The sequence below is a fragment of the Triticum urartu genome, chromosome 7, assembly GCF_003073215.2.
Source record: "Triticum urartu cultivar G1812 chromosome 7, Tu2.1, whole genome shotgun sequence".
Taxonomy (NCBI): Eukaryota; Viridiplantae; Streptophyta; class Magnoliopsida; order Poales; family Poaceae; genus Triticum; species Triticum urartu.
In genome coordinates, this window is record NC_053028.1 from 706960506 (window position 1) to 706984106 (window position 23601).

A 23601-nucleotide genomic window follows, 5' to 3' on the forward strand; every position below is an offset into this window, starting at 1 on the left:
GAGTCCCCTTTGACGGCAACAAGCTACCAACTCCCTGCTGTAGTTAATTAGATTGTAAATTAATTAATGAACAAGGCCAGTTAGATTTTTGGGTGGAGTACGTGTGATTGCTTTCGGGGTTTTTTTTTCACGTGTTCAGAAATACAATTTTCAATTCAAGGACGGCCAGTGGTAAGTGCAGGGCTCGCCCTTGTATTTAAGAGAATGTATTGAGCGAACAATGTCGTCGATGGCATGGATGTTGGTGCTATTGCTATTAGCTGCATGGGCAGGCAGGGCCTCTAGCTCACTGGTGGCGAAGCCAGGCTGCCAGGCGCGATGTGGCGACATCGACGTCCCCTACCCGTTCGGCATCGGTGCCGGCTGCTTCCGCCCGGGCTTCGAGATCGCCTGCAACAACATGACGCCGTTTTTGCCGGACGTCACCGTTGCACGCCCCACGTGGCTCGCCCCGTGCGCGTGCTGAACCTGACCTTGACGCCGAGCGCGCAGGTCCTGGTGCAGCTGCCTGTGGCGCACCAGTGCTTGGACGCCACCGGCAACGAGACCACCGGCAGCTTCGACGGCAGGTTGGCGGTCAACAAGCTGGACGTGTACCGCATCTCCAACACCGCCAACGAGCTCTTTGTCCTGGGCTGCAATACCCTCGTCTACGCCAGCAGAGGGAAGTCGAGGTCCCAGGTCCGGAACGAGTCAACCGTCGCCTACTTCAGCGGTTGCGTGGCCTACTGCAACAAAGCCCAGAAGGCGCAGGACGACATGTGCAACAGCATCGGATGCTGCCGCGTCGAAATCTCGCCGTTGCTCACCAGCACCAGGATGAGGTTCGAGAAATGGGCACGCAAGCGCATCGACTTGAGGCACCCCTGCAGCTATGCCTTCATCGTGCAGAAGGACCACTACGTCTTCAAGGCCGCTGACCTGGAGAGGACGCCGGAGCCGGACCCGGCAAAGCGATGGAGCATGCCACTTTGGCTCGACTGGGCCATCCGCGACGGCAGTAACTCCTCGTCCTGTCCTGTGCCGGACAAGACGCCGGGATACGCTTGCGTGAGCAACCGCAGCGAGTGCGCCAAGTCTACCAACGGGAATGGATATTACTGCATATGCAACAAAGGCTACGAGGGCAACCCATACCTTGAAAACGGATGCACGGGTAAGGGCAACTCTAGTACACTCCCTATTCTCCACTAGTTGGGCCATGATGGTGAAAATATTCATATAACCTTGTTAAATGTTTATTTTCCCCTCGTAAAAAAGTGTTTATTTTCTTAAATAAAATAATAATGTATGATATGCATAGGCTACGGGGGAAATTTCAGGTGGCCTTCCTGATTTTCACCCAACTCCATCAAATCTGCCAGTTTGAAGTTTTTGGCTTAAAAAAAAGTCACTCTATCAGGTTCCCTTACCAACCCTTCATACATGTAATATTTGGAGCGTGCTGCTAAAACAACACATAGACTCCATATTTGGAGGTTGGTAGAGAGAATATAGAGCTCTCTTCATTCATATTGGTTTTGGACATCTCAGAAAAAAAATCGGTTGGTGGAGAGAATATATAACTATCTTCATCCATATATTGATATCCGGCAAACTAAGCATAGCTTAGGTGGTTAGATAGATTCTTTGTAGTGGAACCAGTTCACCCGGATTCAAATCCTAGACATGGCAAGCGTGCTTGCATATTTTCTAGATTTATTCCAGGTTCTTTGGTGCTATTGTTTCAGCTGTATGGCGCGCGTACCAACTATGAGGAGTATGTATAGACGAACATTTCAGGACCTTTTGCTTCCATCTCTAGCCTCTGTATGAATGCCGGTTGGCATCACTCATCACCACCGACCCGTTCCCAACCCTACCACACACCATGGCTGCCCCATGTGAGCTTCCCGCCATTTGCTCGACCACCGCCATGACCGCACCACAAGAGCTCGATGTGGGTCTGTCTCTGCCACCTGTCCTCCGCACTAGCCATCCAACATCGCCAATTCCATCCTTCGTGCCATCTAGCTTCTACATGTGCTACGTCTCGCCCACCCGAGCTAACTCTCAAGGGTGTGACAAACTCCAGACTCCGTTTTATCCACCATTTCCCGGCCATAGCACCCTGGGCCGCCGCGTGCCACCTACAACCTTCTTCCACCACTTATGAAGCTCCCCTGCCCCCGCTCTTACATTCGGCCAATGATGACTTCGGCACTTATGGTGTTCAACGACTTGCACCAAGGTATATTTTCCTCAAATTTGTTCATATTTAGTAGTCTAGCTTCTTGTAGATTCATGCAGATGGCATATGATTCACGATTTGTCTGGATGCCATCATGGTAGAGGGTTTTTGTGATGATTCACCATCATCCTTGGACTATTTTGATGTTGATTTATTCGATGAGGAGACTTTGTTGATGGCTACTCAATGGCTAATGGAAAATGGGAGGAAGACGAATTGTGCAGGGTCATAGCTCGGTCGTTTGACATGTCATCGGAGTGGAGAAGCGGTCCATGCTATGCTCATCCTATACCCAAAAAGGCTTGCGCCCCGTTTTATATACAATGAAACGACCATACAACCCATCACATACACTCGACACCACAACACACGCACTCAAGGCAAGATACAATCAGTGTAGAAGAATGACTAAACACGAAGTGAAGCCGTGCCTGACAAAACGAGGACCCCAAGGCGCCGCTTTCAAGAAGGTAACTACACTGGAGTGTCGCCGCCACCCAATCCATGTATGATCTAGGTCTTCACTCGGAGCATACCCTACCCCTATGAGCACATTCGAGAGACTAAATTGACACATCATCTTGAGATTCATGCAGTCGCCAAAGACACGTTCATAGTCGATGGGAACATCTCCTTCCACTAAACACACATGGCCTGCCGGAATGCCTGAAATAAATACAGGAAAACGCAAGCACCAATGTCAAGTCTAGGACTTGAACCCTGGTGGGCTGAGGATACCACCGTCCTCCTAACCATTCAACTACGAGTTGGTTCGCACTCTACCAGGTTCCCTAACCATCCCTTCATACCTGTAATATTTGGATCGTGCTAGAAAAACAACACATAGAATCTGTATTTGGAGGTTGGTGGAGAGAATACATAGCTCTTCTCATCCATATTGGTTGGTGGACATCTCAAAAAAGTATTAGTTGGTGGAGAGAATATAGAGCTCTCTTCATCCATATTGACACCCGTTAAATTAAGCATAGCTTAGGTGGTTAGATTCTTTGTGGGGGAACCAACCCACCCAGGTTCAAGTCCTAGACTTGCCACGGACGCTCGCATATTTCCTTAATTTATTTCAGATTTTTTTGGTGCTATTCTATCAGTGGTATGTGTGCCCATCAACTACGATGCATATGTGGCAGGAACCTTTCAGGACCGCTTGCTTCCACCTCTAGCCTCCGTACTGACGTCCATTGGCAGCACTCACCACGGATGACCCGTTCCGGGCCATAGCACACACCATGGCTACCCCCTTGTGAGCTTCCCACCATTTTCCCAACCACCGCCACGGTCGTATCACAAAAGCTCGATGTGGGCTTGTCTCTAGCATGATTCCTCCGTTCGCCGACTTGTTGAGGAAGTCGGAGTCACATGCCAGCCATCCGCCATCGCCAATTCCGTCCTTCGTGCCATCTAGCTTCTACCGTGCTACATCTCACACACCATAGCTAACTCCCGAGCAGCACGGCAGCCGTGTGCCACCTACGTACAACCTTCTCCCACCATTTATTAACCTCTCTTTGCCTCCGCTCTTGCATTCGGCCAATCATGGCCTCGATACTTAGGGTGTTCGACGACTTGCCCCAAGGTATATTCGCCTCAAATTTGTTCATATTTAGTAGTCTAGCTTCTTGTAGATTCGTGCAGATGGCATATGATTGTCTATATGTCATCATACTAGAGGGTATTTTGATGATTCACCGTCGTTGGACAATTTTGATGTTCATTTATTCAATGAGGAAGATGAGGAGATTTCATTGATGGTTACTCTATGGATGATGGGAAGTGGGAGGAAGACGAGTTGTGCAGAGTCATAGCTTGGTCGTTTGACATATCACCAGAATAGAGCCGACGACCATGATATGCTCATCCTATATAACCTTTGCATCTCTTATAGCAATGCTTACAGATATCAATAGATTGTTTTAGCAAATTGACAAAGTCAAGTAAGCTAACTAAACATTCTTCACACAACGGAGAAATGTAGTTGGGTTAATGGGATTTACTAGTTCCTAGAAGGTGACCACGACACTTTGGGTGGTTCCATATGGTACTCTTGCCTATTTGACCAATGAGTATCTTTGAATGGTTGAAGATACATCCGTAGGCGCAGTAGAAAGTTTTCCGATGTTGCAATCAGGGTCTACAAAGCAGAGTATTTTAGGGCACCCAATGTTGATAACGCGCCGAGAATTTTAGCAATGGGTGAAGTAAGAGGCTAACTAGGTATACTTGGAAGCATTGACTGGACATGTTGGAGCTAGAAGAATGTCCCTGCATGTCATGGACAATTCACCACACATTGCCATGATTTCTATCATTTAGGAAGGGGTTACCTCTGATGACTTGTAGATTCACTATTTCTACTTTGGCATCATGTTTCTCACAATGGCATCAATGACGTGCAGAGATCGCATCTTTTTGCTAGGCTAGCAAGTGATGATGCTCTGACATGCAACATTAATGTCAATGGCCATGATCATGATCAAGGCTACTACCTTGCCGATGGCATCTAGTATTCATGGTCAACATTTTTCTAGACAATTTCAAATCATAAAGGTAATAAAAATAAACACTTTGCCAAGTGTCAAGAATGAGCGAGGAAGGATATTAATTGGTGGAGCATTTGGAATGTTGCAAGATTAGTTTGCAATTGATCGAGGTCTTACTCACTTCTGGGACAGTAAGACCTTCGGAGTGTTGTGTGATTCTAGACTTCATTGAGAATGAGAGGTATGCACATAAGTTGTGACCAAATGGTGTATGGGGTTAAATATCTTACAAAGGTTCTAAAATGGAAGTGGTGGATCAGCTCTACATGTCTTGAGAGTGGCCCCGCTATATTTTGATTGTTTTAGACTCATCCTTCAACTGGAACTCTAGGCGTATTTTCATTAGCCTCTCTCAATCCATCGTTTGGACCCGACTCCTTGACCCAAAAGTTTACTTAGCACCATCTTTTGCCTCATGCTCTAAGGACTAAATAAATTTTTGTGTTTGCTTTGCTAATGCTCGAACGACATTGGATCGCGTCGGGATTAACCCTTTTTTAATGGACGTCAATTTTCAAATATTTTTACTTTTCCCCGTCGGATAAAAATCGGACGGCTCTCACTCACTGACGGGACTTAAGAACTTCTCACTCGCCCTAAGTTTTATAAGGAAAACTTTGCTATGCCTTTTTTCGACTAAATAATTGCCCATGTGTTGGAATGAGAGTATAAATATTCTAGTATTTTAGCTCATGATTTACATGCCCATATTTATGTTATCGTGTAGCAGAAGAATTTTATTTGGCAAACATTTGTTGTCTTACCAAAAATCAAAATTATTTGGCATGCCAATAAGAGGTAGGACAATTGAGCCGGTTTTGAGGGAAAATGAGGAAAAAATCAGAGAAGGAAGGAAAAATCAAAAGAGGAAAAGGGAGTTGGAAACATATGTAAGGTTAGATGAAGGATGAGTCCGAGAGAACTTTATGTCTTTTTAATTGATAGAATTAATCTCTCTATATTTCTTACTCCTGTAAGAAAAATTAAACACGTATTGTAGACACGGATAGGTTGACAAGTTTCCCGAGGTGCTATTGGGACTTGACTCATCCCATTTCTTATATTTAACTTGCACATAGACACGTACATTACCCCCACTACATGTGCATATACTAATAAATTTGCTTCGTGGTGGAGTATGATGAAGTTTTTTACCATGACAAGCCTTTCGACATGCATGCTGCCTTTTGTAAACCAAAATATTGATTCACATGGTCAACTTGGCTTAATGCTTCCATGTTTTATGTAGATATCGACGAGTGTAAAGAGCCACAATTATATTCATGCTTAGGCAAGTGTACCAACATGGATGGATCTTTCGAGTGCACGTGCTCACAAGGATACCAAGGAAACGCCACCCACAAAGATGGTTGTGTCCGGTCCATAAACACAGGTGGGCACTATTGCTTCTTACTTTCCCTAGGATCAACATGTATATAAACTATCTTAGATAAAGCACAATAAACTATCACCTACTCCTTCCTTTTCCAAAATGTAATTTTTAGGTTTGTTCTAAGTAAAACATCTTTAAGCCTAACCAATTGTATATAAAATACACTAACATCTTTCAGAGTGAATTAGCTTCATTAAATCAATTATGAAATGTGTTGTCAAGATGTCTTTATTTGGTGTCACATATGTTGCTATATTTTTTACATGTTTGTAAGACTTAAAAGTTTGACTTTGAAATCATAAAGATAACAACATTTTGGAAATGGAAGGAGTAGGTGAAAAGATATTGTTCCTTCTCAATCATATTTATAAAATCCCTCTTGCTGTCTTAAATGCAAAGAATATTCTCATACTTAGTTCTATGTGTTAGCAAATGAACCATAAAAATAGAGTATGTTGCATGAAAAATAAGCTAAAAATTAGTTATGTGATGCAGATACAATTCATATTTCTTCTAATAAATCTAGATTATACTAATATATTATTTCAAGTGGCAGCAATCCCTAAATAAATTAGTTGCAACCCACAATTATATAAGAATGGAATACCGCCATTTTATAGAGTAAATAACACAATCAATAAGAAAGTATTTTTAAAGATGCATAGAAGAAGAAACTTATAAGAATATATGTATGATTAAATATGCCATGAAACATTTTTTTACATTACTACTAATAGATAAATACATTTCAAAATTTTGAAATAGAAGCCAACACTCTCTCTAGCTACACATACTATTATCTACGTCCTTTCTCATGCGAACCACATGCAATTTTGGTTAGTGGTTGGTTAGCGGACTTACATGGGTTAAATATTGACCCCTCCTATTAGTTTGGTCACCTCAATTTGAGACACAGTTTTGGATAGATTTTGATATTTTTGAAATTTCAACCTGGTATAGTTAGTAGATTTTTTGGTTAACTGGGTGATACCTCTCCCCTTAACAAGACTTCAAACCCTGAGTCCAACCTCATATCTGTTCCTTCAACTACTATTGAGTTATGTCATTGCATATGCTAATTACGTGCCCATCGGTCTATTTTTGCAGCTTTAATCATTGGCCTATCAGTTTCTAGTGGCCCAACTATTCTAATTTTGTTTCTTGCCTCAAAGATAATAGTCCGCCAGCTTAAGCATCAAAAGGAACAAAAGTTGAGACAAAAATTCTTCAATCAAAATCGTGGACAATTGTTGCAAAAATTGGTATCTCATCGGTCAGATATTGCAGAGAGGATGATCATCCCTCTAAGGGAGCTAGAAAAGGCCACAAACAAGTTTCATCCAACTCGTAAGCTTGGTGGTGGAGGGCATGGTACCGTATACAAAGGAATTTTATCAGACTTGCATGTTGTTGCAATCAAAAAGTCAAATATTGTGGTCAAGAGTGAGATTAACGAGTTTATAAATGAAGTTTCCATACTCTCACAGATCAATCATAGGAACATTGTAAAGCTTTTTGGATGTTGTCTTGAGACAGAAGTCCCCTTGTTGGCTTATGAGTTCATTTCCAATGGAACCCTATGTGATTATCTTCACAAGAATCCACTAAGACCAGTACCTTGGCGAGACATATTAAGGATTGCTACAGAAATTGGCAAAGCCCTTTCTTATCTTCACTCGGGTATTTCTGTCCCCGTAATACACAGAGATATAAAGTCCACTAATATACTTCTTGATGCTGCTTTGACAGCGAAGGTGTCTGACTTTGGAGCTTCAAGGTACATTCCTAAAGATAAAAGAACAATCACAACAGTGGTGCAGGGAACGTTGGGATATTTAGATCCTATGTACTTTTATTGTGGTCGTCTAACAGAAAAAAGTGATGTTTATAGCTTTGGAGTTATTCTCGTTGAGTTGCTTACAAGGAAGATGCCAATTATATATAGATCCTCCACCGGTGATGGGCTAGTTGCACAATTTGCTGAACTACTTGCAGAAGGTAAATTAGTAGAAATACTAGATCCACAAGTAATTGAGGAGGGAGGTAGCCAAGTTGAAGTGGTAGCTTCTCTAGCTATGTCGTGCATAAAGCTAAGAGCAGAGGAGCGGCCAACTATGAGGTCAGTGGAGATGACATTAGAAGCACTTCAAGGACCCAAAGAGCATTTTCGGGTTCGGGACGCGACATATGAGGGGAGTTATTCAGCAATGAGATATATATCACCAATAAGAAGGACAAGCTTAGAGGAGACGAGCAGGCAATATAGTCAAGAAGAAGAGTTTGTGTTGTCTGGAAGCTACCCTCGATAGTCTTACTTATAGTTTACATGTGAAAGAGTTGGTATGTATAACATGCACGTGTGTTGTGTATTTCGAACATTGTCTGTGCTTCAATTTGTTGTTGCTTTAATGTTATGTTTCTAATCAAAGTATGTCAATTACATGGTTGATTGTTTCTTCATTGAACAACTGCTTCCTTCATAATGTGGGCACTCACCGTATAGTACATATACTTATTTATCTTCAAGCTGGGTTGCCCAAATTTGCATTGCTCACATAATAGAAATTCTGAAAAAAAATTTCAAGGTATATGTAGTGCTCAAAATGTTGCTGATCAAAGATATAGTTAGCTAGTGCGGTTAATATTTTCTATTTCAAAATTCAAGGTGATTTTAAAAATAACTAGCAAAGTAGTCCCTTCCTGCAAATCTGAGGTGTAACATATTATTTCATAATTTTGTATATTATATGGGAGATTAATATTTCACAACTTTTAAGGGATGATTTCGGTGGACAGTATCTACCAGAGAGCTCTAGAGATAGTTATTAATGATCTATGCTGAATAAATTAATTTGAAGTTTTATTAGTTATATTATTTTATGAAAACAATATACTTATTCTCTTTTAAAACCTTATATACGATTATATTATTTAGTAATTCTTACGATACTCATATGCTACTTAAAATTAACTTGAAAGCTTATATATTTTTTTTCTAAAAAGTGTACTTTAATCTTTTTGTGTGCATTTTTTTAGAATGACGGAAGACTCCAGAATAGTTGTTGTTTTACAGTGAATGGATAAAATATGATGGGAGTTATTTTTACAAATAAAAATAATTAGGGTCAAATCTCAACTTTCAATCTTATGTGAGATATCTTAATTTCACAATTTTAAATGGGCATTTTTTGTGAAAACAAATGACAGCAGGACCCCCTGGGTATGCCCATGTGGAGAATTCTGCCTAATAGACCCTAACGGAGTCTATCCGAAGGATCACTCGGCGGGCCCGGCATCGATAATCCCATCCGACTGAATACCACAACATCCATCCATCCTTCCTTTCAAGAGACTTGAATACCATAATAGGTTTAGAACATTTCATCTTTAAAGCTTACAGCCGAGGACATGAAGTTCAAGCAACGATACAGCCGAGGACATGAAGTATTATATGTACTTCCTCCATCCCAAACTACTTATTTTAAATTTGTCTAAATACGAATGTATCTAGATACATATTTAGACAAATTTAGAACAAGTAATTCAGAATGAAAGTAATATATAGGCAAGTACTCCTTCTATCTTAAAATAAGTGTCTAAACTTTAGTATAATTTTATATTAAAGTTAATATTAAGTTGAGACACTTATTTTGGGATAGGGGACTAGTATAGATACATATATAGTTGAGACATTTATTTTGGGCCTAACCCTGTCCTCCTCCTCAAGAAAGATTAGGGTTTCTCTGCCTCCCGCCGTGTTGTTGTCCATCCACCTTGTCTCTGGTGGCCTTAGGTCCAAGGAGGTGCGGTGGATCCCAGCCCTTAACGATGGGAGGTTTTCGTTTCTATACAGTTTTTTGAGTTTCGTTAGAATTTGTGTTCTGCTCAAGAAGGTCAGCAGCTCTCTGAACATGGAATAAGGTCCTCCCCATCTAGCCACCGTCTCGGTGATGCGTCTAGCATCATCGGTGGGTGTGTGGAGGCGTGTCTCCAGCGGATCTATCTTTGATGGATCTACTCAGATTTGGTTGCAGTTCATCTACGCCAGTGTGTTTTCAGGTTGGATCCTTCCGACCTACGCTACTCTTCATCAGCGGCGGTAGCTGTTCTGGTGCGTTGGTCCTATGGGGCCTTAGCACGCCGACTTCTCGACTGTCTACTATAATAAGTTTTGCCCGGCTCCAGCGAGGGAGGGGCAATGAGGCGGCGCGCCTTCTGCTTGCTCCAATGCTTGTAGTCGTCGCTATGTGGTCTATGAATCTGGATATAATTTTTATTATTTCTGATGTTCGTTGTATTGTCATGATTGAAGATGAATAAATCGTAAGTTTTCTAGAAAAAAGTATAGATGTAGATTTCTTTTGATAATAGATATAGTTAGAGAGGATATATAGATAAAAAGATAGAGATGCATTAACACTTGAATCAGTGCGATCAAACGAGCAAGCATTTGAAGGTGTGGATCTTTGAAATACTCCCTCTTGTCCTTTTTATTCCGCATATAAAAATTTGTCCGAAGTCAAGCTTCATAAAGTTTGACCATATTTATATGAAAAAAATATAATATCTACAATACTAAATTTATACAATATGAATACTAAAGTCATGACGCATCTAATGTTGTTGATTTTCACATTTTGAATGTTGGTATTTTTCTCTATAAATTCGGTCAAAGTTTATGAGGTTTGACTTCAGACAAACCTTATATGCGAACTAAAAAGGACACGGGTAAGATCATAAGATAATATAATATAATAGTACGAAGTAAGTAAATAACGAGCAGTGGCTTACAGGGAATACTTTATTGGCACCATTGATGCAGTTACAGAAGGAGCCGGACTGACCCCGATAAAAGATCCTGATCGATCAATCAAACTCCTCAGGCTTCAGTATTGACAGAGCCGAGCTCTCTGACCATGCTCCGCAGGTTCTCCCAGGACATCCCGCCGGGCGCCACGGCCTCCTCCGCCTTGACCTTCCACGCAGCCGCGCTCCCCCGCATGTCCTCCGCCTTCATCGCATGCCCGACGTGGCTAGCCACCTGCTCCCTCCTCACCTCGTCGTCAAGCCGGAGGCCCACGCCCCACACCTCGCAGGCGTACTTGCAGTTGGTGTACTGGTCGGCGAACCCTGGCCAGCACACCATCGGCACGCCGGCGGCCACGCTCTCGCAGGTGGAGTTCCACCCGTTGTGCGTCAGGAAGCAGCCCACGGCAGGGTGCCCTAGCACCTGATCCTGCGGGCACCATGCGGTCAGGCAGCACCGCCTTGCTGTCGCCGCGACGAACTCCGGCGGCAGCGAGCTCATGCCAGCGCCGGCGCCCGGGACGAGGTTGTCCCTGATGGACCAGAGGAACGGGTGGCCGCTGGCCGCGAGGCCCCACGCGAACTCGGCGAGCTGGTCGGTGGAGAGGACCGTGAGGCTGCCGAAGTTGGCGTACACGATGGAGCCCGGCTGTTGCGTGTCCAGCCACGCGAGGCACTCGCTGTCCTGCTTCCACAGGCTCAGGCCGCCGGCGGAGCCGGAGGCATCGTCGTCCCTTTGATGGTGGTGGTGGTTGAAGAGGGAGCCTAGGGGACCGACGGTGTAGATGCGCGGGTACTCGGCGCGGAGGGCGGCGAGGATGTCGGCTTCTAGGTCGTCGAAGGTGTTGAGGATGAGCGCGCCGGCCTTGGTGCAGCCGTTGGCCTCCACCGTGCTGAAACGGAGGCCAAAATCGTCCGGGTCGGTCGTGCGGACGAAGCTGCAGATATCTCCGAGGCTGATCGGCGGCATGCCCGGGATCCAATCGATGATCGTCCTACTCAGGTGCCCATTCGTCAAGCAGCTCTCGTCTGCAAACGTATGTACAAACGATGGAGCAAATACAGATTTCACTCTTTTGAAATAAACGGTTACACATTTTTTCTAAAACATTTCACAAGTTGGCATTTCAGTTTCCTATTGTCTTCATTTTCAGAACCTACATTTCATTCCTCACTGCTTGTTTCACAAAGACCACATCTATTTCATATAATATTTCACTTTTATACCTATATTTCACTTTCTACCAGCTTGTTTCGGAAAAATCACATCTATTTGACCTACATATCACTTTCTACCAGCTTGTTTCAGAAAAAACACATCTATTTGAATAGGATATTTTTGAATAACATATTTCACGCTTTTGAAATAGACTATTACACATTTTCAAATTACCAGGTTCACAAGTTGACATTTTAGTTTCATATTTGGGTTAAATATGTTTCCAGTGAGAAAGGTTGGTTTCACATTTCTAACGGAAAATTGTTTGTTTCACATTTTTCTCGTGAAAAGGGTTTGTTTTACGTATGGAATGTGAAATGTTATAAATTAAACGTGTTTTGAATGTATCCAAGTTTGATCTTGTTCTAAATGGCTCGGCGCAATGAATTCAAATATTAAAAATAACTCAAAAACTAAATTATAGTTTAAAAGATATGCATGATTTAACTTAATCATGGTAGAATAAAAAGAGTGAATTTATTGTGTAGGAGGAGAGAGGGGGTGTATCTGACATTTTCCGCCATGCATGCATGTGGAGGAGAGAGATAGAGAGAAACATGTGGGAAGAAACTCATGGTGGGCCATACTACAATTTGACTAAACTAGAATACAAATAGCTGAGAAATCAATATAATGATAATACATCTGAGTGGGCCAGCTGTTGCACGAATCTCAGCAGGCAATGAATGACTGGATAGCTCATTGCTGGATAGCTGCCGCTAGGTACCGTGGCGCAAAACTACTTTATGCTAGATCGGATCCCACTCGCAATGAATTCCCAGTTTTTCTTTAGGAAAAAGTCCAAAATAACCCTTAAACTTGTAGGCGAAAGCTAATTCGAACCCTGAACTCTTAATCCTGAAAATCAGCACACCAAACTCTTTAATCCTGGTCTATATTGAACCTTGAGTGCGTTTCCAAACAGGGATCATCGATGTGGTAGGTCGAATCCCGAGATTGTTGAGTGTGCTCACGACTGGGCCAGCCCAACAGACATGAACCGATTTTGTCTATAAGGTTTAGGTTTGTTTTAGACTTCTTTTCTTTTCTTTACTCGGAAACGGAATGCAATACAACATCTCTGCCTAAAAAGAAAGAGAGTAGAGGCCTAGAAGAAGAAAAAAAAGTAGGTTGGGAAAGAGGATAACTTGGTAGTATCCAGTGTGCAATCTGATTGGCAATTTTACACAGTCAATTTGAAATGTTTTCGTATAACAACACAGATGAAGCATGCAAAATGCCTGTAAGTTGCAGATTAATTTATTTACTGCCGACTGGATCTTGAAGACAGCATGTTATTTGGTTAATGGCAACACAAGTTGAAATAAATTGGTACCAGGTGTTACCTTTGAGTGGCACGTAGCCTCGTTCCTTTAGCTCCCGGAGCCGCATGTGGGCCATCAGCGATGCGGCGCTACAAGCCCAGAGCACCATGCTCGGCACGCCCAGCTCCCGCGCCACGTCCAGCGCGAAGCTCATCAGCGACGTCGGCAGCACGCACGTCACCGGCGGCACGCCCGGGGTGCCGTTGAGCCGGAGGAGGAGCTCCTTCAGAGGCTCCGCCCACCGCTGGCTCGTGGCCGCAGACAGCCTGAGGTCGTAGTCCTCGGCGTCCCGGTCAGCCTCCACCAGCCCGTCCGGGATCGCCTCGAACCGGAACCCCTCGTGGCCACGCACCGCGGCGGCGCCCTCCGTCGCCTCCATGACGCGGTGGTTGTGCTCGGTGTTGACGAAGGTGATGTAGACGCCGTGGTGGTGCAGCAGCTTGGCCAGCTGGAGCGCCGGGTTGATGTTACCGGAGCTCGGGTGCGGCACCACCACGGCGTGCGGCCTCGCCATTAGTTCGTTCGTCCGGCCGTGGGCGCGCGCGTACGGAGCTGTGCAATGTGTGTATGCTTAACTGGCTTTGTTCTGTTTATGCGAATCACGATGAGTGTGAGCTATGTAGTATACTCCACTAGCACTTGCTGCGGACTCGATCGGATCGAAGTCTACTCCAGCTCGTAAGTAGTATGTGGTTGACATTAGAGACTAGACCAGATCCATCAAAGTCTTTCTTTTCTTCTCCCGATTGTGAAATTTGCATGTGGGATCGAAACCTTGTCGACGTTCGTCACTATCGATCCAAGTCTTTCTTTTCTTCTCTCGATTGTGAAATTTGTGTGTGGGATGGAAACCTTGTCGATGTTCATCAATATCGATATTAGGTTAACTCCAACTCACGACCGCATTTAGTCGAACTTACTATTTCTCATCTAGACAAGAATTAATACCTTACATCTAATTCTTCAGTTGTCGGGTTCAAACGCTAAGATTTGATTTTTTTTAACGTGCAACGATGCACGAGAATACAAAGAAGGGATCCGACCACTCTTTGTTTGTCAAAACCATGAGTGAAGTGCATCATAGGTCCTCGAATTATTTCAGAGGTGTCACATAGGTTCTCGAACTATGAAATTCGTCATCCAGGTTCTCAAAGTGCAATATGTGTGTTATCCTGGTCCTCAAACTATTTCAAAAGTGCCACGTAGGTCCTTAAACCATTTCAGAGGTGTCACATATATACACACTTATTACACTTCAAGGATTTTCAAGGACCTAGATGGCACTTTTTATAGTTTGAGGACCTACGTGACACCATCGAAATAGTTTGAGGACCTAGAATGCACTTCACTCCAAAACCATGGTGTCGTGCGTGAGGCCTAATGGCGCAAAGTCACTTTTTACCGGCAACAGGAGCCACCGGCAACACACACCCAATGGGGTTCTGCCACATGGTGTGTAACCCAATACAGTTGTACGTATTTGACATCTTTTCCTGGCTTTAAGTGTTAGTATTTCTCTTTTGTGGGTTCCATCATAGGCAGATAAAGGTAGTGTAGAGAATGATTTGGTGCATCGATATCTCATTGATCGTGCACTATATATATATATATATATATAGGGGTGCGAGCGGTATCTTGTCTCCTAAGATACACGTATATATAGAGGGAGACAGATGTTACAGGTACTGCATACGAAACCCAGACCTACGTACATGTACACATGTTCAACACCCCCCCGGCAGCCGAAGCGTCGCCGGTGACGCAGAGACTGGACCGAAAGCCCTCGAATGTCGAGGTGGGTAGTCCCTTCGTCATAACATCGGTGAACTGCTGATCGGTGGGCACATGTAGAACTCGAACACGACCAAGTGCGACGTGCTCCCTAACGAAGTGAATGTTGAGCTCAATATGCTTCATCCGTCGGTGATTGACAGGGTTGGCAGCGAGGTACACCGCGGAGACGTTGTCACAGTAGACAAGCGTAGCCTTGGTAAACTCACAAAGCAACTCCTGAAGTAGCTGCCGTAGCCAAGAGCACTCCGCAACAGTGTTGGCCACTGCCCTGTACTCAGCCTCGACACTCGATCGTGAGACCTTAGGTTGTCGTTTAGACGACCACAAAATCAGAGAGGGCCTGAGATAGAAGCAGTAGCCGGAAGTGGAGCGTCGAGTGTCGGGACACCCAGCCCAGTCGGCGTCGGAGTAGGCGACAAGGCTGGTGTCAGGTGATGCCGTCAGGGTGAGACTCATAGCTGTGGTGCCACGTATGTACCGAAGAATACGTTTCACCAGAGCCTAATGAGTATCGAGCATGCATATGAAGGCACACCTGCTGGACTAAATGTCCGGACGCGTCAGCATGAGGTACTGAAGTGCAACGATGATGGAGCGGTAGAAGGGAGCATCGGACGCCGGAGAACCCTTGACGGCGGACACCTTAGCCTTCGTGTCGACAGGCGTAGGAGCAGGCTTGCAGTTAAGCATGCCCGCTCGCTCCAGAAGCTCGTGGGCGTACTTCTGCTGGTGCAGGAAGAAGCCAGTGGCCCGGCGCACAACCTCGATGCCGAGGAAGTAGTGGAGAGCCCCAAGTCCTTGAGGGCGAACTCGGTGCCGAGGCGAGCTGTGATCTGCTGAAGGAGTGCTGGCGAGGATGCTGTCAGGAAGATGTCGTCGACGTACAGGAGGAGGTACGCGGTGGCGGTGCCTTGGTGATAAACAAATAGGGAGGCATCGGACCGTGTGGACCGAAACCCCTGCCGCCGAAGGAAGGCCGCGATCCGCTGATAACAGGCCCGAGGCGCCCGCTTCAACCCGTAGAGAGAACGGGAGAGCAAGCACACGTGGTCCGGATAGTCAGTGTCGACGAAACCAGTAGGCTACTGACAGAACACCTGCTCGTCGAGATGGCCATGCAAGGAAGCATTAGACACATCGAGCTGGTGAACTGGCCAGGCGTGAGAAACAGCAAGCTGGAGGACAGCGCGAATCGTGCCCGGTTTGACAACTGGGGCGAAGGTGTCGGTGAAGTCCACGCCGGCACGCCGGAGGAAGCCGCGCACCACCCAACGCGCCTTGTATTGCTCGAGAGAGCCGTCGGGGCGAGAATTGTGGTGGAAGACCCACTTGCTAGTGATGACATTGGCACGGGGAGGCCGCGGGACAAGCTACCATGTACGATTGCGCTGCAAGACATCAAACTCCTCACGCATCGTAGCTAGCCAGTTCGGATCCCGAAGGGTGATAACCCACAAGTATAGGGGATCGCAACAGCTTTCGAGGGTAGAGCATTCAACCCAAATTTATTGATTCGACACAAGGGGAGCCAAAGAATATTCTCAAGTATTAGCAGCTGAGTTGTCAATTCAACCACACCTGGAAACTTAGTATCTGCAGCAAAGTGTTTAGTAGCAAAGTAATATGATAGTGGTGGTAACGGTAACAAAAGAGTAATGAAAGCAAAGTAATATTTTTGGTATTTTGTAGTGATTGTAACAATAGCAACGGGAAAGTAAATAAGCGTAAACCAGTATATGGAAAGCTCGTCGGCATCAGATCAGTGATGGATAATTATGCCGGATGCGGTTCATCATGTAACAGTCATAACATAGGGTGACACAAAACTAGCTCCAATTCATCAATGTAATGTAGGCATGTATTCCGAATATAGTCATACGTGCTTATGGAAAAGAACTTGCATGACATCTTTTGTCCTACCCTCCCGTGGCAGCGGGGTCCTAATGGAAACTAAGGGATATTAAGGACTCCTTTTAATAAAGAACCGGAACAAAGCATTAGCACATAGTGAATACATGAACTCCTCAAACTATGGTCATCACCGGTAAGTATCCTGATTATTGTCACTTCGGGGTTAACGGGTCATAACACATAATAGGTGACTATAGACTTGCAAGATAGGATCAAGAACTCTCATATATTGATGAAAACATAATAGGTTCAGATCTGAAATCATGGCACTCGGGCTCTAGTGACAAGCATTAAGCATAGCAAAGTCATAGCAACATCAATCTCAGAACATAGTGGATACTAGGGATCAAACCCTAACAAAACTAACTCGATTACATGATAAATCTCATCCAACCCATCACCGTCTAGCAAGCCTACGATGGAATTACTCACGCACGGCGGTGAGCATCATGAAATTGGTGATGGAGGATGGTTGATGATGACGACGGCGACGAATCCCCCTCTCCGGAGCCCCGAACGGACTCCAGATCAGCCCTCCTGAGAGGTTTTAGGGCTTGGCGGCGGCTCCGTATCGTAAAACATGATGATTTCTTCTCCTCTATTTTTTTCTCCCGAAAGCAAATATATAGAGTTGGAGTTGGAGTCGGGAGGTCTCCAGGGGGCCCACGAGGTAGGGGGGCGCGCCCTAGGGGGGGCGCCCTCCACCCTTGTGGACAGGGTGTGGGCCCCCTGGTCTTCATCTTTTACGAGGATTTTTTATTATTTATTGTAATATATTCCGTGGAGTTTCAGGTCATTCCGAGAACTTTTGTTTTCTGCACATAAAACAACATCATGACAATTCTGCTGAAAACAGCGTCAGTCCGGGTTAGTTCCATTCAAATCAGACAAGTTAGAGTCCAAAACAAGGGCAAAAGTGTTTGGAGAAGTAGATACGACGGAGACGTATCAACTCCCCAAAGCTTAAACCCTTGCTTGTCCTTAAGTAATTCAGTTGACAAATTGAAAGAAATAAAGAAAAACTTTTACAAACTCTGTTTGCTCTTGTTGTTGTAAATATGTCAAGCCAGCATTCAAGTTTTCAGCAAAGATTATAACTAACCATATTTGCAATAATTCTCAGGTCTCATGATTACCCATATCAATAGCGTAATCAACTAGCAAGCCATAATAATAAATCTCGGATGACAACACTTTCTCAAAACAACCATAATATGATATAACAAGATGGTATCTCGCTAGCCCTTTCTGAGACCGCAAAACATAAATGCAGAGCACCTTTAAAGATCAAGGACTGACTAGACATTGTAATTCATGGTAAAAGAGATCCAATAATAGTCACACCCAATATAAATTAATAATGATGAATGCAAATGACAGCTGCGCTCTCCAGCTAGTGCTTTTAATAAGAGGGTGATGACTCAACATAAAAGTAAATGGATAGGCCCTTCGCAGAGGGAAACAGGGATTTGTAGAGGTGCTAGAGCTCGGTTTTGAAATAGAGATAATTAATATTTTGAGCGGTATACTTTCATTGTCAACATAACAACCAAGAGATGGTGATATCTTCCATGCTACACACATTATAGGCGGTTCCCAAACAGAATGGTAAAGTTTATACTCCCCCTCCACCTACAAACATCAATCCATGGCTTGCTCGAAACAACGAGTGCCTCCAACTAACAACAGTCCCAGGGGGAGTTTTGTTTTGCAATTATTTTGATTTAATTTGCATAAAGCATGGGACTGGGCATCCCGGTGACCAGCCATTTTCTCGTGAGTGAGGAGCGGAGTCCACTCCTCTTGAGAATAACCCACCTAGCATGGAAGATATAGACAGCCCTAGTTGATACATGAGCTATTCGAGCATACAAAACAGGATGATTATTTGAAGGTTTAAAGTTTGGCACATACAAATTTACTTGGAACGACAGGTAGATACCGCGTATAGGAAAGTATAGTGGAATCATCTGGAATAACTTTGGGGTTTAAGGAATTGTATGCACAAGCAGTATTCCCGCTTAGTACAGGTGAAGGCTAGCAAAAGACTGGGAAGCGACCAACTAGAGAGCGACAACAGCCATGTACATGCATTAAAATTAATAAACATTGGATGCAAGCATGAGTAGGATATAATCCACCATGAACATAAATATCGTGAAGGCTATGTTGATTTGTTTCAACTACATGCGTGAACATGTGACAAGTCAAGTCACTTAAATCATTCAAAGAAGGATACCACCCCATCATACCACATCATAATCATCTCAATAGCATGTTGGCACGCAAGGTAAACCATTATAACTCATAGCTAATCAAGCATGGCACAAGCAACTATGATCTCTAATTGTCATTGGAAACATGTTTATTCATAACAAGCTGAATCAAGAACGATGAACTCATCATATTTACAAAAACAAAAGCGGTCGAGTTCATACCAGCTTTTCTCATCTCAGTCAGCCCATCATATATCATCACAATTGCCTTTAACTTGCACGACTGAACGATGTGAATAATAATAAGAGTGCACGTGCATTGGACTAAGCTGGAATCTGCGAGCATTCAATAAACAGGAGAAGACAAGGCAATATGGGATCTTTTGTCAGATCAACAATAATGCATATAAGAGCCACTTCAACAATTTAATTATGGTCTTCTCCTATCGACCCCCAAAGAAAAGAAATAAAACTATTTACACGGGAAAGCTCCCAACAAGCAAAATAAGAACAGGAAATCTTCTTGGGTTTTCTTTTTAATTATTACTAAAGCAAGAAAAGTAAACTACTACTAATTTTTTTGGTTTTTCTTAAGGTTTATTAAACACACAAGAAGAAAGCATAAAAAGGAAAATAAACTAGCATGGATGATACAATGAAAAAGTATGAGCACCGACATCTAGCAATGAGTGTGTGAACATAAATGTAATGTCAGTGAGAAATACATACTCCCCCAAGCTTAGGCTTTTAGCCTAAGTTGGTTTATTGCCAGGGATAGCCTGGCGGATACCCGTAGGTGTAGCTGGGGTCGTACTGTGATGAAGAATAGTTGGGGTCGTACTGTGATGAAGAAGACTCTGACTGCCATTGGCTGACAGCCATCTTCGGATCCCAAGAATAAACAGAATGTCGTGGAGGCTCCTCTTGTGGTTCCGGTTCCGGGGCTGATGCAGGATTCCGGTAGGCATGAATAGTCGCCAACGGAACAAGGTACGTGCCTACAGTCAAATCAAGCAAAGAAGGAGCAGGCAAGGTAATAGTCTCAGGATGATGTTTATTAAAGAACAATTGATATTTAAGCTCTCCTTCCCTATTCTTAACAATAAAATCATGTGCCACCATACTTTTGTATTCTAAATAAACACGAGGCAGCACCTTTTCTTCCTTCTCATAATGCCTAATAGGTATGTTAAAATGTGCAGCTAGGCGTGTAGCATAGATGCCTCCAAAGATGGGACCATTAGTACGGTTCATACTTAACCGTCTAGCAATAATGCCGCCCATACTAAAAGAGTTATCACCGTATAAGCCATGGTGCAAAATGATAATATCAGGGATACTCAGGTTTCCACAGTTTCCGCGACCAATTAAGCAACGACTAGCAAATAATGCAAAACAACATAAAACAGGAAAGTGTATGCTAGTGATTCGTGCATCAGAAACCTTCCTTGTTTCCCCTATAATGATAGTGTCAATAAATCCCTCCACATCATCACGATGTGGTTCTTCTGTACTGCCCTCAAAAGGGACTAAACATACCCGACAGAAATCATAGAGTGACATCTCCTTATGCTCATCATATAAATGAAACTCCACCGTAGGTGGCGAGTTCCTAGAATGGAAATGAAAGTTTTGCACAAAGGTATTTGTGAGTAAGAGATACTGATCGCATTGGTCATGGAGGAAAGCAGTGAGGCCTGCATTATGATCCAGTTCATGAAAATCTTCATAAATACCGGCTGCTCTCAAGAAATCCTCGGAAGGCCATTCACACGCCCGTACCTCCGCGGTGCGATGCAGATTATACTTAGGCTTAGGTGCCTTTTCCTTCGAGCTTTGGCTCGATGAGCCCCTCAATAGTATCCTCATTATTTTCTGAAAAATTCTGAAATTTTTAGTAACTTCAAAATAAAAGTAAACCAAACTCAATAATATTGATAGCAACTACTCCTACAAGTGCCTAGGGCCTATATCATGCATCAAAACTACTTTTGACCATATAAATTTGACATGCAAGCTCAAGAACAGGGTCACCTAAGCAGCAAAAATTTGTAATGAATAAAGCACTAGAACAAAAACTAATTGGACCAATGGAGGAGTCACATACCAAGGAACAATCTCCCCAAGCAGTTTTGTGAGAGGTGCTTTGAGCAAGGAGATCGAAAATTAGAGCAAAGAGGGCTGGAACTCGTGCTTGAGTTGGTTTTTCGTGTTTGTGGGAGGAAGAAGAAGAGGATGGGTGTAGGAATAAGTGGAGGAGGGCCACCGTGGGCCCATGAGGCAGGGGGCACCCTCCACCCTCGTGGCCAGGTGGCAGCGCCCCCCCCCCCGCGGTAATTTTTGCACCATAAATCCTCAAATATTCCCGAAAAAATCATATTAAATTGGCATGTCATTCTAAGGACTTTTATTTTTGGGATAATTTTATATTGCATGGATAAGTCAGGAAACAGACAGAAAAATACTATTTTTACTTTATTTCAACTAAAGAACAGAAAATATAGAGAGGGTACAGAAGGTTGTGCTTCTAGTTTCATCCATCTCATGTTCATCAAAAGGAATCCACTAACAAGGTTGATCAAGTCTTGTTAACAAACTCATTCCGATTAACATGAAACCGAAGAAATTTGTTGCAATCAATAACAGCCCCTGCAGTATTAAGAAAAGGTCTTCCAAGAATAATAGACATACTATCGCCCTCGGGAATATCAAGAATAACAAAGTCCGTTGAAATAGTAACGTTTGCAACCACAACAGGCACATCCTCACAAATGCCGACAGGTATAGCAGTTGATTTATCAGCCATTTGCAAAGATATTTCAGTAGGTGTCAACTTATTCAAGTCAAGTCTACGATATAAAGGGAGAGGCATAACACTAACACCGGCTCCAAGATCACATAAAGCAGTTTTAACATAGTTCCTTTTAATGGAGCATGGTATAGTAGGTACTCCTGGATATCAAAGTTTCTTTGGTATTCCACCCTTCAAAGTATAATTAGCAAGCATGGTGGAAATTTCAGCTTCTGGTATCTTTCTTTTATTTGTAACAATATCTTTCATGTACTTAGCATAAGGATTCATTTTGAGTATATCAGTCAATCGCATACGCAAAAAGATAGGTCTAATCATTTCAGCAAAGCACTCAAAATCCTTATCATCCTTTTTCTTGGATGGTTTGGGAGGAAAAGGCATGGGTTTCTGAACCCAAGGTTCTCTTTCTTTACCATGTTTTTTAGCAACAAAGTCTCTCTTATCATAACGTTGATTCTTTGATTGTGGGTTATCAAGATCAACATCAGGTTCAATTTCAACATCATTATCATTACTAGGTTGAGCATCATCATGAACATCATCATTAACATTTTCACTAGGTTCATGTTCATTGCCAGATTGTGTTTCAGCATCAGACATTGAGATATCATTTGGATTATCAGGTGGTTCAGCAATAGGTTCACTAGAAGTTTGCACAGTTCTATCATTTTTCTTTTTCTTCTCTTTAGAAAACTAGGTGCATCAATTTTATTTCTCTGAGAATCTTGCTCAATTCTCTTAGGGTGGCCTTCAGGATACAAGGGTTCCTGAGTCATTCTACCAGTTCTAGTAGCCACTCTAACAGCATAATCATTTTTCTTACTATTCATCTCATCAAGCAATTCTTTTTGAGCTTTAAGTACTTGTTCTACTTGAGTGGTAACCATAGAAGCATGTTTGCTAACAAGCTTAAGTTCACCTCTAATATTAGCCATATAATCACCCAAGTGTTTAATCATATAAGCATCTTATTTTATTTGTCTACCAAAATAAGCATTAAAGTCTTCTTGCTTAAACATAAAATTATCAAACTCCTCCAAGCACTGACTAGCAATTTTAGTAGGAGGGATTTCAGCTTTATCATATCTATAGAGAGAATTTACCTTTACTACCCGTGTCAGGTTATCGGAATCAGGAGGTTCTTCAATAAATAAAGGATTAAGATCATATGTTTCTTCAATAGGCGGTAAATTAAGACCATGTAATTCTTCAATAGGAGGTAAATTCTTAACATCTTCAGCTTTAATACCTTTTTCTTTCATAGATTTCTTTGCCTCTTGCATATCCTCGGGACTGAGAAATAGAACACCTCTCTTCTTCGGAGTTGGTTTAGGAAT

General features: G+C 43.3%; 2 protein-coding genes across 2 annotated transcripts; one reads left to right on the forward strand and one right to left on the reverse strand.

Moving 5' to 3' along the window:
* Positions 1 to 220: 220 nt before the first annotated feature.
* On the forward strand, positions 221 to 9102 carry LOC125519525 (wall-associated receptor kinase 2-like). The gene is made up of 4 exons (XM_048684314.1): positions 221 to 427; positions 493 to 1156; positions 6038 to 6181; positions 7289 to 9102. Exons 1-4 carry the CDS (start codon positions 221 to 223, stop codon positions 8488 to 8490), a joined length of 2217 nt encoding a protein of 738 aa, XP_048540271.1. The 3' UTR covers positions 8491 to 9102.
* A 1879-nt stretch (positions 9103 to 10981) lies between these two features.
* On the reverse strand, positions 10982 to 14072 carry LOC125524094 (7-deoxyloganetin glucosyltransferase-like). The gene is made up of 2 exons (XM_048689175.1): positions 13553 to 14072; positions 10982 to 12016 (listed from the first exon to the last, which is right to left on the reverse strand). The coding sequence occupies exons 1-2, from the start codon at positions 14043 to 14045 to the stop codon at positions 11061 to 11063; spliced, it is 1449 nt and encodes a 482-aa protein (XP_048545132.1). The 5' UTR covers positions 14046 to 14072; the 3' UTR covers positions 10982 to 11060.
* Between the last annotated feature and the right edge of the window lie 9529 nt (positions 14073 to 23601).

Coding starts and splice junctions, on each gene's coding strand:
- LOC125519525 (XM_048684314.1), top strand. CDS start 221: ATGTCGTCGATGGCATGGATGTTGGTGCTATTGCTATTAGCTGCATGG. Junction 428..492: donor CGTTTTTGCCGGACGTCACC/GTTGCACGCCCC, acceptor CCGAGCGCGCAG/GTCCTGGTGCAGCTGCCTGT. Junction 1,157..6,037: donor CCTTGAAAACGGATGCACGG/GTAAGGGCAACT, acceptor TGTTTTATGTAG/ATATCGACGAGTGTAAAGAG.
- LOC125524094 (XM_048689175.1), bottom strand. CDS start 14,045: ATGGCGAGGCCGCACGCCGTGGTGGTGCCGCACCCGAGCTCCGGTAAC. Junction 12,017..13,552: donor AGGCTACGTGCCACTCAAAG/GTAACACCTGGT, acceptor ATACGTTTGCAG/ACGAGAGCTGCTTGACGAAT.